Genomic DNA, 13,865 nt, shown 5'->3' with positions numbered 1-13,865 from the left:
TGTATCTCCGGATCTTTACTATTCTCACATTTATGGCTACCACTAATACATGGGACTTCTTCCATAAGCTTCCCATTTTTCTACTTAGGAGCACCACTTTTTGCTGGATCACTTCACTAGCATTACCTTTATAACAGAGTGATGTTTCACAAAGAAACAAAAGTATACGTACATATACGTATAAATCATTTCAGGCAGTTACCAGGTAAATAACAACAAGCAGCAAGTATGAACACAGAAGTGAAGATGAAGTGTAAATGCAGGTTATACATACTTGTTAGCCAAGTGACTGCCACGACACCAGCTCATTAGCTCGTAACATTCAAGTTTGTATCTCAACAAAACTACACATCACGAACCTTTATTCTTTTCCATCATGAACCTTTAGGTTTCATAAACAGTTGAGAAAGCGAATGTCAAATCCTGAACACCAGGAGTCCGTCCCGTTCACAGATATTATAATCTGACCGTCATTTAACTGGAGTCATATGCTATTTATTAAACAACAAAGGTTTATATGATTATACCAAAAGCTTTTGGGATAAAGCTGCTCCTTGTAAAAGTCACTAAATTATTGTGATCATATGTCTCATACTTTTCAAATATGGTCATGGTCCATTAATACAATTAGAATTTAATTGCACAAAGACTATCCTAGCGTCAAAAGTATTTCAAATTATATTTTAGACATGTAAATTGACAGTGCATATAAAAGGTTTTCTTCTTTAGTATCTGCTTTTCTTACTCGTAAAATCCTCATTATGTTCTCCTTTATATAGACATGGCTCACAGTTTACAAAGCTTTTCTATATGCGCTGTCTTAGCCACTCTGTGACGTAGCTACCGTGAGAACTGGTTTAGACAGGAGCGCAGTACTGCAGAAGCAACACAGTCAGGGGACCTGGGTTTCCACCTCAGCTCTTACTACCTGTGGGACCTCAGAGAAATCTGGCTAAAGTCATGAAACAAACAGTGAAACCATTTTCATTGTTTTTAAAACGCCTATGTAAAATATTTCCACTATGACAACTTTGGATCACCTAACCTAAATGACAAGGCTGATGAATTAAAAAAATTCAAAATATCAATAGTTTTAACATAGGCTAAGAAAGGACGGTCATAAGAAAAATTGTTAGCAGAGAAAAGGTAAGCCTCTGACAATATAATAATCTTTACTTGCTCCTGGACATATTTACACCTAAGTGTACAATTACAATATAGATATGTGTGCCATCTCAGAGAGTAACAATTGTATCTGCTGAAGTCAATGGAACGAAAACAAAACACATTCTCAATACTGTAACTGATCCTGTTTAAGTGTAACCTGCTTTATACAACAGCCCTGTATTTGAAAAGTTACGTGAAATAAATTCTTTAGTTTAAAATGCTTTTAATTTTGTAAAATGCCTTAACTCTTAAACCATTCTTCCTGAAAATCATGTAACATAACGGGACAGCTACAATCCCATTACAAAAATCCAAAAACCAAACAACAAAAAAACAAAAACAGACACAGGAGGCCAGGTCACCTGTTTTTCAGAGAAATGTAAAGCAGCTGATCTCTCAAACCTCAAGAGCATTATGCATGCTGAATCCCTAATACAAGAAAAATAACATTTTAAAGAAGCAAGTCACAGGGAAGGCAGTATGATGTGGGACAAATATGGAAACAGCTTAGGAAACGTGGGTTTAGTATATTATTGAATAGTTATGAAACTGTGGCCTCTGTCCTTTCCGAATCTTGTTTCCTATCCATAAATAAGAGAGATGCTTGCAAAAGACTGTTAGTAGATACCATAGAAGAATGTGATTTTTAATAATTCATCACATTAAAAATATCCCCTTTAGTTCTCAAAATCAGATTTCATATGTATATATAGCATCTGGACCAATATCGTCTACATAGTATTTATTTAGTAATACTTCAGGAATAAGTAAATGAGTGAAACAGGTGTCCTACACATACATGTACAGGAAACCAAAATTAATACCTTCTGTTTACATACACTCATTTATACAAGAAATAAATGCTAAGTGTCTATGATATAACAGAAACTAGGGACACAACACTGCCAAGAACTAGACTTAGACTAACCAGGTCCCCAAGCCTTATGAAACTTACATTCAAGGAGAGTCACATAATAATAAAAAATAAAAAACCACAACAAATTATTACAGATTCTCATAATGCTATGAAAGAAGCCAAAAAAATGTTTTACATAATAAAAAAGGAAGGTCTATTTTATTTTACTTATTATTTTTTTTGAGACAGAGCGAGCACAAGCAAAGGGAGCAGCAGGCAGAGGGAGAAGGAGAAGGCTCCCCACTGAGCAGGGAGCCTGATGTGGGCTCCATCCCAGGACCCTGGGATCATGACCTGAGCTGAAGGCAGCCGCTTAACTGACTGAGCCACCCAGGCGTCCCAGGAAGGTCTATTTTAGATAAGATAGTTAGAAAAAGTCCTTTTTGAAAAGGTCACAAGTGATGTGACTATAAAGATGTCAATGAATAAGCCATATGAAAACCAAAGAAAAAGAGTATTTTAGGCAGACAGAATGAAATGCAAGTACAAAGAGGCTGAGAAGGGAACAGGCTTAATATCTCTGAGGAAGAAAATGAATAGAGGCCAGTATAGCTGGAACCTAGTAAGTAAAGGGAAAGAGTGACATAGATGAAGGGATGGAGATGAAGTTGAAGATTTAGGCAGCAGGTTGATCATGTAGGGCCCCGTAGGCCCATAAAAAGTTCATAATTCATTAGTTGGCGGGGAGGACAAAATGGAATACTAAAGTAAGAGTCCACCTCGATAAATATTACTAGGGGAAAAGAGTTTGTTTAACCATACTATTTCTATGTTTATGGCTTGGAATACAGAAGAGAGTATAGTAAACCCAGCTGAAGTGACCAAGTTGGCTGATAACTTCTCTGGAGCCCTGTTGATGCCATATTCTCTTCTGATAACAGACTTTCTAAGCCACAGGGATGTTGTACCCAGCTGGGCCATACCCCCGCCCAGGGATAAATCCAGAGCCACCGTCTTGTATCTCCAAAAGAAACTGCATTTGTAATTTAAAAATCTTGCCACAAAGAAATCCCCAGGCTGAGACAGATTCACTAGTAAATTTCATCAAACATTTAAGGAAGGAATAACACCAAGCCTGTACCAACTCTTTCAGCAAACAGTAAAGGGGACATTTCCCAACGCATTTAATGGGGCCAAAGACCTCTCAAGAAAAGAAAACTAAAGATATTCTTCACAAGCATAATACAAAAATCCTTAACAAAATAAATCTAGCAATATATCAAAAGTATAATAAATATGTCATGACAAAGTGTGGTTTATTCTAGGAATCAAAACTGCTTTAATGTTTGAAAATAATCAACGTCATTCACCATATTACAGCAATAAAGGAAAAAAAAAACATTGATCACCTCAACAGTTGCAAAACAAGATAGGAAAAAGTTCAACCCTATCCATGACAAAAACTTTATGCATGAGAGAGCCTGAAAGCAGTGACACTTCAGTGGCAATTAGCACAACTACCACAAAGTTCTTAGTTTCTGAACCATTCTCCAAAAATAGGAACTAATGCTGCTTGGAGAAGAGGTTAATTTCAGGGCTGAGGCAGGGAAAATACAAGAGCCACGAAAACTGTGTGGTAACAAATTGTAAAGAAAGTGATCAAAAAAAGATGGGACATGTCAAACGACGAAAGCTAACCTGAAGGAGCTCCCAACGGCCAAAGTTGGAACATTGTGAACAACAAAATAATGATAGTGCTGGTGCTGGATTATAACCCAAAGTATAAAATAAATATCCATGAGTTTACACTGATAAATAAATAATGAAATAAAATGAATGATGGAGAAGGGGCCTCAGAGAATCTCAACTATTAAACGTACAAGGACTAATGGAAATAGAAAACCATCAGTAGGCAAACAACCCAGGAATAACCGAGGAAGCAAGATTCACTAAGGGATGCAATTAAAATTAGTGGAAAAAGTTTACAGAGAAATAGGGTATTTGCAGTTTCAAGGCATCTTCCCCTATGTTTATTAATCACAATGGGAAACAATTTTACAGTGCAGAAATGTGACGGGCACTACTTTAAGCAATCTAGATTAACGTTATCAATAAGATGTACCGACAGGATATACACCCCGATATGATGCTCCAAGACGGGCCCAACAGCACCGAATGGTATTCTTGCCAAAACTGCATTAACACTTACAGTAGTAATTTTTGTAGCATGTCCCTTAACTTGGCTTTGTCTGACATTTTCTCTTAACAAACTGAGGTAAGGTAATTTTGTCACAGATCTGAGGAAACTAAGGAGACAAGACACCTAAATGCTGACATAGGAGCCTGAACTGGATCTTGGAACATAAAAAGAACATTAGTGGAGGAACAAAGTCTGTAGTTTAGTTAATATTACTGTATGATAATTTGCTGAATTTGCTAACTGTATTATGGTACTATAAGACATTAATACTAGGGAAGCTGGGTGAAGGGTATACAAAAATTCTCTGTACTATTTGTGCAATTATTTTTTTTTTTAAGATTTTATTTATTTATTAGACAGAGATAGAGATCGCCAGTGAGAGAGGGAACACAAGCAGGGGGAGTGGGAGAGGAAGAAGCAGGCTCCCAGCGGAGGAGCCTGACGTGGGGCTCGATCCCAGAACGCTGGCATCACGCCCTGAGCCGAAGGCAGACGCTTAACCACCGTGCCACCCAGGCGCCCCTTGTGCAATTATTCTTAGTCTAAAATTATTTCAAAATAAAAAGCTAAAAAGCCCAACCAACAAAAAAAGCTACTCTTGGTAAAACAGGAGGAGAACAGGTTCTTCCTCAACTCGATTAAAGCATGTACAAAACCTGTTAATATCAAAGGATAAATGTTTCTCCCTAAATACAAAACGAGGCAAGAATATTTGCACTAACCACCTCTATCCAGCACTGTGTTGATGGTCTTATCCAGTGCAATGAGGAAAGGGATAAAAGGAACACAGATTAGAGAGGGAGAAATAAAACTACATTCTTGGATAACATGACTGCATACATAGAAAATCCCAAAAGATTTACCATGAAACTACTACAATAAGTAAATTTAGTAAGGTCACAGGATGAAGTTATATACAATAATCAATTATTTTCCATACTAGACAAAACAACTGGAAAATTAAAAATTTTAAATTCCATTTATAATCACATCCCCAAACAGGAAATATTTAAAGATAAATTTAACATAATTTGTGTAAGGCCTACATGGTGAAAACCATAAAATGCTACAAGAAATAAAGGGAGGCCTAAATAAATAGAAAAACAGACCATGTTCCTGAGTTGGAAGATTTGCTATTGTTAACATGGCAATTCTCCCCAAATGGTTCTATAGATTCAATGTAATCCTATTTAAAATGCCAGCAGGCTTTTTCTTTTAACAAGCTGGTTGTAAAATTTATATGACAATGAAAGGACTTGGAAGAGCCAAACAATTCCGAAAATACAGAACAAAGTTTGAAAACCTGCATTACCTCATTTCAAGACTTAAAATAAAGCTACAGTAATCACAACAGTTAAGCTATTGGTGTAATGATGGACTATATAGGTCAATGGAACAGAACAGAGTTCAGAAATAAACCACGTAACATATGGTTAATTAATTCTCAACAAAAGGTGCCAACATAATTCAGTGGGGGAAAGGAGAGTCTTTTCAACAAATAGTGCTGAACAACACGATATCCATGTGATAAATAAATGAATCGACCTTAATTCAAACTAGACACAAAAATGAAGTAAAAATGCTAAGACCGTAAAGCTTCTGTTAGAAAACAAAGGGCAAAATATTTGCAAACTTAGGTCAAGATTTCTTACACTGAAAATAAATGAACCATAAAAGAAAAACTGATCAACTGGACTTAACCGAAATGTAAACCCTCTGCTCCTCTGGAGGTCACCATAATGAAAATGAAAAGGTTAAGTCACAGCCTCAAAGAAAATATCTGCAAAACCTCTGACAAAGAACTTGTATCCGGGATACAGAAAGAACTTTTAAAACTCAATAGTTAAGAAAAACAAAGCAAAACAAAACCCAATAGTAAAAAGACAGCCCAACTGAAAAATGGGCAAAATATATGAACAGCCATTTCACTAAAGATAAAGAAATGGCTGATAAGCACTTGAAAGGATGCTTATCGTTAGTTATCAGAGAAGGGCAAATTAAACCCACGATGAGTTACAATTAGACGTAATATTAGAATAGCTAAAAGAGAAGGATCGACAGTATCATCAAATGCCGGCAAGGATTTAAAGCAACTGCAACTCTCAATACGGATTGTCAGGAATGCAAACATGATAAAACAACTTAAAAATATCAGACAGTTTCCTATAAAATGAAACATAAACTTACATTTGCCTTAGAACCCAACAATACAACTCCTAGGTAATTACTCAAGAGAAATGAAAACATACAGCCACGTGAAATTTTGTCTATGGATGGTCATATCAGCTTTATTGGTAATAGCCCAAAACTAAAACATTAACTTCAATATCCACCAGTGGGTGAATATATAAACAAACTGAGGTTTATCACACAATGGAAATTATTCAGTGACAGAAAGGAACTGACTACTGATAACAAAAAACAAAAACAAATAGGTGAATCTTAGCAATACCATGTTAAGTGAAAGAAGTATACATCGTACGAATTCATTTATAGGAAATTCTGGAAAAGGTAAAATAATCCACAACAGCAGAAAGCAGGTAAGCAGTTGCCTGGGATTGGGGGACAGGAACTGACTACAAAAGGGCATAAAACTTCCCTGGGGTGACAGAAATGTTCTATATCTTAACTATAATGGGCAATTAAACAAGTGTGTGCGTGTGTGTGCGCGTACACACATACACATGTTTGTTAAAACTGTATCCTCTAAAAGTAAAGGATGAGAGTCAGATCGTAAAGGTTCTTTGAGGGGAAAAAAAAGAACTTTAAAATACAAAACTAATCCAGACAATTCTTTCAAAAAGGAAAATATAAAAGAGCAATGAAAAAGAATGGCTAAATAAAGGAAGAGAAATTAGTCTAACTAGCAACCAAAGAGCTCCCAGAAATGCATCTACACTACAGCCCAGTAAAAAACAAATAGCTATAAGCTTGACACCAGTTCACAGCATTTTTTTCTGACTGATGTACTGAAGAGACTCAGAAAGACGGTTCAAAAATGAAAGCTACTTTATCCACAGGAAGAGAAATTACTCTCTTTCCTAAGATAAATTGTTACAAGCTAACAACATTTACTTTTAAGACAAAAAGTATTAACGGGAACTGGTAAAAACAATTACGAAGTTGGGTTTTTTTTTTTTAAGTTTGGCATTCATTTATAAAAATTGTTTCAAGGCAAAAATATGTACTTTTGAAACAAGCTGTAGAAATTTACATTACCATAAAAAATGTTATGAAGAATCAAATAAAAAAAAATATAGGCTTCTAGCCTTTATAAAAGTCCAAAATATTGTACAAAATCAAACTAGTTACCTGAGTTATTGGGTATTAAAAACCTTTATCCATAAAAGATCAAAATAAAAAATACGATAGCAGCAAATCTGGCCTATTAATTACAAATGAACTATATAATCTATAATCACTACAGGTTTCTATAATCACTATAATTTAACTACTACTACTTTATGCTTCTTTTGCTTGGCTGTTTAATCTATGTTTTCTCCAAGGAAAATGTATTCCTTATATTTAAAAAAAAATCTATTACTGGAGAATTTTTGCCTATCTTGGCATAAACTTAAAAAAAATCAAAATATCAGTGTTACTGAGGGCACTGGGGAATGTTTACCTATATGCTACTAATGGGACTCTAGCAAACTTTTAGAGGGAAATTTGACAGTAATATAGCAAAAGCTTTACAAGTGAATATATTCCAATTCTAGGAATTTATCATAAGGAAATAATTATGGATACTTGTAAAGACTTCAATATGTATAATAATAAAAACTGAATATAATCCAAAAGGCCAACATTAGGGAAATGGTTACATCATGGTTTATCTGTATTATGAAACAGATGTAAAAACACATTATCAAATAACATGTAAAAGGCTCCCAATTTACTGATGAGTAAAAAACGGTTACAGAATCTGTACTAACGAGTGATTTGAATTGTCTCTTTTGTGTTATCTAAACTTTCTAAATTAAGTACTTTATTATAATGAGCACTTATAGCTTTTGTATGGAAAAAGTTCTGAAAAGATCTTGCCAATTCTTCCTTAAAGCGCTTAGCCAATGACAGAGATGACATTGAAAAAACAGAAAAAGTTTTCCATTTTATTTGTACACATAACATCCATGACTTTATGTTATCACCTAACAAATATTCATAATTTACACACAAAAGATCGATTTTTCCAAAATGTATTTGAAAGCTATGTTCTAATACTGTAAGCAATGACTGAGCCCTTATTTTCAGTCTCAACAACTTTCCTAATCTATCAGAAGCTCATATTCCATTCAACTCATCCTGCCTCAGTTTCTCTCTGGATAGAATGAGCACATATAAACTTTTTCACAATATTGAAAGGAACATATATAAAGTATATCACATGTAAAACAGAAAAATGGAAACACCTTTTGATTTCCAATCTTCTCATCATTTTTATAACCTAAATAATTTGTTATATGCCCCTGCACTGATGTATTTTTTCCTGTAAAATGGACAATATAAAACTCCTGATGGGTTTTCTTTGAATTATTAAAACAAATGTGAAACTGTAAAATTTCATATACAATTATAATAAGCAGTATGCTTTGAAATTATGAAATAAAGGATATTAATTTATATAATCACTCTGATACACTTTTCAGCAACAAATTCAGTAATTCAACTACTGCATTTCTAACTTAACATCTTTTTGAGGCAATAAATACAGAAACACTGATGCAATCTAATCTTTATTTTATGCTACTTGAGTATCTTATCCTTTAAATTTGCTCTGTAACTAAAGAATGTATTAATATAGCTCTGGATATAATGCAAAATTCTTTTTCTATGGTGGTTTTTATCAAATATAAAAAGAACTACCAAAGCTAGGAGTAAGTATGAACTAAAAATACTCTAGGAAAGACTGCCCCCTTGTGCCAATCAGTAACATTCAACAGCTTAAGAAAGAACACTAAGAACTATATCCAATACTAGAAGAATCCAGGCTTCTATTTTTTAATTTTTTTAATTAAAAAAAATTTTTTTTAGAACCCAGGCTTCTAAAAAGGTTTTGATTTTTCCATGTTCTGATTATAACAGCTTATATCTAAAGTAGTGATCTTTAAGCTCATAAGACATGCCTAATTTAGGACATTCAGCAGCAAATACCAACATAATTTGTAACATTTAATTATAATGGGTACTAGCCGCTCAAGGGCTTAGAGGCTAAACAGAGATAAGTAACCTTCTGACCCTTGAGTTCTACAGCAAAATACAGAGAAAATATTAAAGAAACCAATAGCTTGCAGGGAAAAACATACACAATAAAGGGATAGAATATGGTTAGTTGTTTTAAAACAAATATGTAGTTTATCCAAGTTTTTAGGCATTTTTCTTCTGAATTCTTAAGATAATAAGATAATTTCTTTGGATTTGAAGTATGGCCTATTACTCTTTATAAAGCTTCTTGGCATATGTAAGTGGTAACAGGCCATTCAAACAAATAAGTCATTATCAGCACCATTACTATTATTATTACTAATAGTAATGAGCGAACATATTAGAGGGCTAGACTTACTAAAGGAAAGAAACATAAGGCAATACAAGGTATAGATATATCACAAGTAACAATTAAGTGATGTGAATGCAGATTTTGGATATTCGACTGCATAATATCCTTCCTTATTAACAGCTGGAACAGTTACAATTCCATTTCCACCAAATCGGGTCATTAGGAGAATTAAATAAGTTAGCGCTGATAAAGCACCTGCTATAAAAAACCCCACAAAATGTTTGTTATGTCAATAAAGGAATTAGGAAGTATGGGAAGCTACACGGTATGTGTGTATACAATAATACCTACTTTCGAAGGTGGTCATGTTCTTTCAAAAATAGTTCAGTTCTTCTGTTGTTTACTCCAGACCCACTTTTATATGACCTGGAATAAAATAGAGAAAATTTAAGAACATTTTTGGCAGATACTGCAAAACACAAGTGACTGACTCTAGTAATAACCAAAGTAGACATACAGAGCCTCTCCATAGTTTTGAATGACCAGTTAAAATGTTTGATCATTTTCATATTCTAAAAATGACATCCATAATAAATAAATATAATTGCCTAATTTAGGGCTAATTGTTTATTATTTTTCACCAAAATAACCCAACATTTTAAACAGAGAAACCTTATTTGCCTTTGTCTATTATTATTATTTTTGTCTATTATTATCTCTTTATTTTCTCCAAGTGGACGTAAAAGTCTAAACTGATTACTACACAGCCCATGGGGTACGAAGCTACGGCCATGGAATGTTTTCCTTCACAATGGTATATGCGGTCTATTCACCAGAGCCTAGAGGGCTAAAATGAAGCTTAAGATCTGCTGATTTTGGCACACTTAAGGATTTCTATGTTGGCCTTAAGTGCACTAAAATTTACAAGAAAATGCTTTTTATCGTTACTATCAACACCTTCATGTTTCTGCTCTTTACTCACATTAAAGTAACAAGAACAAAATACAAAGTTCAAGAAACTGCACACATACTATAGTAAGACAAGAGAGGGTCACATTGATAAAACTGAACTACTGGCTGAGAGGCCATGCTGATTTGCAAAGCACAGAAGGAAAGAAAACCCCGGGAAAAGCAGCATGCGATAACCAAGACCACACAGGACTTGCAAGACAGATGATTTTTTTAAAGATTTTTATTTTTTATTTTTAAGTAATTGCCACACCCAATGTGGGGCTCGAACTCACAACCCCAAGATCAAGAGTCGCGCACTCCTCTGCCAGAGCCAGCCAGACACCTTGAAAACAGGTGATCTAGATTTAAATCTATACTCACATCATTTATTAGTCAGTTAACCTTAGACAAGTCTCTTAAGATCTAGTTTTATAAAATGGTACTAATAATTTCTATCTATACCAAATGATATGAAGCCAGAAAAGAGGTAATATATGGAAAAGCAGTGCACAATTGCAAAAAACTTTAAAATGTCAGTTATTATTACTATATCTCATCTCATTAATCGTATTCTACTCTGTATTATGTTAATTTGAACACGTCTTATTCCCCTCTAGCAACTAGATTATAAACTCCAGGAGGGCTGAGTTGGTCTTTTCATTTCTAGCTGCTACTGTGACTGATCCAGAGTCTTACTCATGGTTGGTAATCAGGAAATAGTTTAATGTATGGATGAACACGTTTCTTTAATGATTGTTTTTCAGAAAGCAAGTTATTACGGTGGGCTATATTCTAACAATTTCCACAAAATTGGGGGGAGCAAAATGCCTAAACATGAAAGGCTGTCCCCTACATTGGTTCTCAATGTATACCTAAAAATACATACATAAATAGTCTGTACAGATATTAAGCAAAAGACTTACATGTTCCTGAGAATTAAAAATATTACAAAATATCTAATTATGGCAAATATGTTGTTTTTCTACTCCTACATGTTTCACAAAGTACGTTAAGACTAAACATTAAAAAAACAGAACAGAGACAAACAATAAAAATTAATTTTCCAAGAGAATTTTTGGGGATAGGAACATAACTTTGATGGCTGGATAACTCTCAATTAGTTTTGAGCAAAAATTTTGAATGCAATGAATATGAAATTATTTCTGTTGCAAAACTTACTGTTGTAACAAAATAAAGGATCTCTAGAAAAATGTTTCTCAGTGTACACATGACACATATCAGTTTATGATATGGTAATGTATATCACAGATATGTTTATGAAACACAATAATTACTTATGAAACATAAGTATCATAAATTTATCACAAGTGAGACAATGACAGGCATCAACAGATGGTCCAAAAGTGGAAAGTCTTCAGTTTTAATTAGATGTCCAACGGATTTACCGTTTTCAGTTGTGAAAAACATTTAAAAAAAATTTTTTTAAAGATTTATTATTTGAGAGAGAGAGAGGGAGAGAGACAAACAGACTCTGTGCAGAGTGTGGAGCCCAATGGGGGCTTGATCCCATAATCCGAGATCATGACCTTAACTGAAATCAAGAGTTGGACGCTTAACCGACTGAGCCGCCAGGCGCCCCATGAAAACAATTTTAAATGTCCATATGAAACATTAGAATGCATTACTGAAGGTGAGGTAAAGGGATGGAAGAACAAATCTTTAAAATTACGGACTGAGATTAGCATAAAAACACTGGAGGTTCTTAAATAATTTGACATATGGCTATGAAGTCTGAATAGAACCTGGAAAGCACAGATATTTCAAATTCCAGAGAAATAAAGGATACTTTATATCTATCATATATATGTATACGATAGATATAGAATTACTCTGAAATACATATATATCTAACTGTTAAGGCAAGAAAGAGGGTAGGGGGATAGGTGGCAATCAGAAAGGGAAACACAGAGAGCTTCAGTTATTGGCAATATCATTATTAAGCTGGGTGGTAGGAGATCAGAGAAAAACTCATGAAGATAGCATCTCAGCTGGACTCTGAATTAACACAGTAAAGTCAAGGTTGGCAGGAGCCAATGATAAAACTAGGGGAAGCTGGAGAGAAGACCGCAAAGTAGGTTAGATTCAGCAATGTTTAAAGAACAGTGAAATGAGAATTTGAGAATTCTCTATAAAATGAGAATTAGAACCTTGAAATCTAAATCATGGTTTTGCTACTCAATTTACTGTTAATCACAGACACGCTCTAAATCTGAATAGACACCCTACAAAAGAACATAAAAGGTAACTTACTCAATATCCTTTCGTACTGATCCCATGAGATTCTCCCTTTCCCGTATTGCCATAAAGTTTGCTTTGGTTTTATGGAATTCATGCGTATAGTCCTGCAACAAATCAACATCCAATCTCAACATAAGCTCGTTACATATTTTCCTCTTATCTTATTGAACCAATTATGTATTGTCATATTATAAATTTACGTCAAGAACACTGCTATTTAAGAATCAAATAGTCAAGAAGTAAAAATAATATTATAATCCTTTTCCTGAAGAGTGACCAACCTCTTTCAAATGAAAACAATTCAGTGTTAGGGTAATAGTACGACTAAATCACTATCCTTCGTAACTTCTAGTACTTTGTCTTACGGGACAGAATTATGAGGAAAAAAATAACTTTAAAATAAAATGATTCCAAATAGTCTAGGATAAAACTTGAGGGGCTCTTTCTATTTATTAGTGTACACCCAATGGGGCTTATTTTCAAATTTCATCTTTTTGATGAAATTCCCACAGAAATTTAATTCCTAAACCTGTCAAAGCAAGAACAGAACCAAAAGAACTGTAAAGAACAAAACAGTCTTTAAATATTTTCCTTTCTTTTTCTATTACCATACTTTTAAGAGATTAAAGAATATTCATTACTTTTTAAAATTCAGAGATGTGTATAGAGAAGATGAAAATCATAATCCCATCTCCCAGAAAGCCCCTACTGCCCCTTTAAACACAGAAGTATAAATGAACACGGAGAGAATACTAAAAGAACACCAAAAGGAACAAGAATAAAAACCATCCTGCCCTACGGCTCATGACTATGATCACTCTCTTGTATTTTCTTTCAGGAGCTATGTTTCTGTGTATATAACTTCCTATTATTTCCCTCATTTATGCTAAAGAAATCAAACTATACAGTTGATCCTTGAACAACACAGAATTGAA

General features: G+C 34.1%; 2 protein-coding genes across 3 annotated transcripts in view; one reads left to right on the top strand and one right to left on the bottom strand.

Moving 5' to 3' along the window:
• The window catches only part of TRARG1 (trafficking regulator of GLUT4 (SLC2A4) 1), a 183,540-nt gene that overhangs the window by 70,104 nt on the left and 99,571 nt on the right, over positions 1-13,865 (top strand). The gene's annotated exons all lie outside the window — the stretch shown is intronic.
• The window catches only part of GOSR1 (golgi SNAP receptor complex member 1), a 50,646-nt gene that overhangs the window by 26,824 nt on the left and 9,957 nt on the right, over positions 1-13,865 (bottom strand). For both annotated transcript variants that reach the window (XM_008695311.2, XM_008695312.2), the window contains exons 5-6: positions 12,943-13,034; positions 10,072-10,146 (exon numbers count right to left, since the gene is read on the bottom strand). In XM_008695311.2, the coding sequence (XP_008693533.1) occupies positions 10,072-10,146; positions 12,943-13,034 (167 nt within the window). The remainder of the gene's footprint in view (positions 1-10,071; positions 10,147-12,942; positions 13,035-13,865) is intronic.

Source organism: Ursus maritimus, unplaced genomic scaffold (assembly GCF_017311325.1).
Source record: "Ursus maritimus isolate PB19 unplaced genomic scaffold, ASM1731132v1 scaffold_24, whole genome shotgun sequence".
Taxonomy (NCBI): domain Eukaryota; kingdom Metazoa; phylum Chordata; class Mammalia; order Carnivora; family Ursidae; genus Ursus; species Ursus maritimus.
This window is presented reverse-complemented; position numbering and strand designations above follow the sequence as displayed.